The sequence below is a fragment of the Micropterus dolomieu genome, unplaced genomic scaffold (assembly GCF_021292245.1).
Source record: "Micropterus dolomieu isolate WLL.071019.BEF.003 ecotype Adirondacks unplaced genomic scaffold, ASM2129224v1 contig_3891, whole genome shotgun sequence".
Classification (NCBI taxonomy): Eukaryota; Metazoa; Chordata; class Actinopteri; order Centrarchiformes; family Centrarchidae; genus Micropterus; species Micropterus dolomieu.
In genome coordinates this window covers 1-876 of record NW_025732881.1, presented here as the reverse complement: position 1 = coordinate 876, position 876 = coordinate 1, and the positions used below count along the sequence as shown (strand labels likewise).

General features: G+C 42.2%; 1 protein-coding gene across 1 annotated transcript; it reads left to right on the top strand.

The window, feature by feature from the left end:
• The first annotated feature begins 325 nt into the window (after positions 1-325).
• LOC123964630 (PHD finger protein 3-like) lies at positions 326-744 on the top strand. The gene is made up of 2 exons (XM_046041495.1): positions 326-599; positions 697-744. The coding sequence occupies exons 1-2, from the start codon at positions 327-329 to the stop codon at positions 742-744; spliced, it is 321 nt and encodes a 106-aa protein (XP_045897451.1). The 5' UTR covers position 326.
• The last annotated feature ends 132 nt before the right edge of the window (positions 745-876 follow it).

Sequence of the window (876 nt, the reverse complement as noted above, 5' to 3'; positions counted from 1 at the left end):
ACAATTAATTCCAAATGTGCAATAAATCAGTTCATGACTCCTACAAATAGTTTCAAATGTAGTTCTACATTTATCAGTTGAGCATGCTATATTTTAAGACCTTTTAAGACGTGAGATTATAGACATGATCTAAAGAAGGTGAAAACTAATGAATCACAATAACTAAAAAACAGTCAAATGCTCTGTTGTCTGGTTACAATGAGCATGTAAGGAATGCTGTTATTGGTGTCATATTTGCTTATTTGCTCTGTGCCAGCATGTATCTGGCGCTCAAAGTGCACATTAGCAAACACACTTTTAATAGTAGCTGCACTTTGTTTAGGTTCATGGTAGGCTGTGGTCGCTGCGACGACTGGTTCCACGGCGACTGTGTTGGTCTGGACCTGACAAAAGTGCGCGAAATGGAGGAGGAGGACCAGATGTACGTGTGCTTGAAGTGCTGTGAGGAGGAAAGCAAAAAGGTGGAGCCCGAGACCCCGAGCGCAGCCAAAGCAGAGGTTCAAGTGAAGACTGAGGCACAGGATCATAAGCTGCCTCCCAAGCCCCGGCCAGGACCCTGCCAGACACTCACGTCAGGTGGGGTCAGACCAGTAAGAAAGGTAAGCAGTGTCACCATGAGTTCTTTAATAAAGCTGTTTAATCATGCATTTAAAAAAGTCTTTGATATACAAAAGGATATTTTATTTGTTCCCCCAGCTAATTCATCCTCTGATATTAATCATAGCCCGTGTTACCACTACGTGAGGGTTTGTTGTCTTTTTGCTTTTACTTGGCCTTTACAGAAGGCGCGCACATGGGTGTGTGGTTAACATGGTGTACTCATCAACATTTAGTACATTTTCCCACACACAAAACTCATGCTGTGTATTTTTTTTT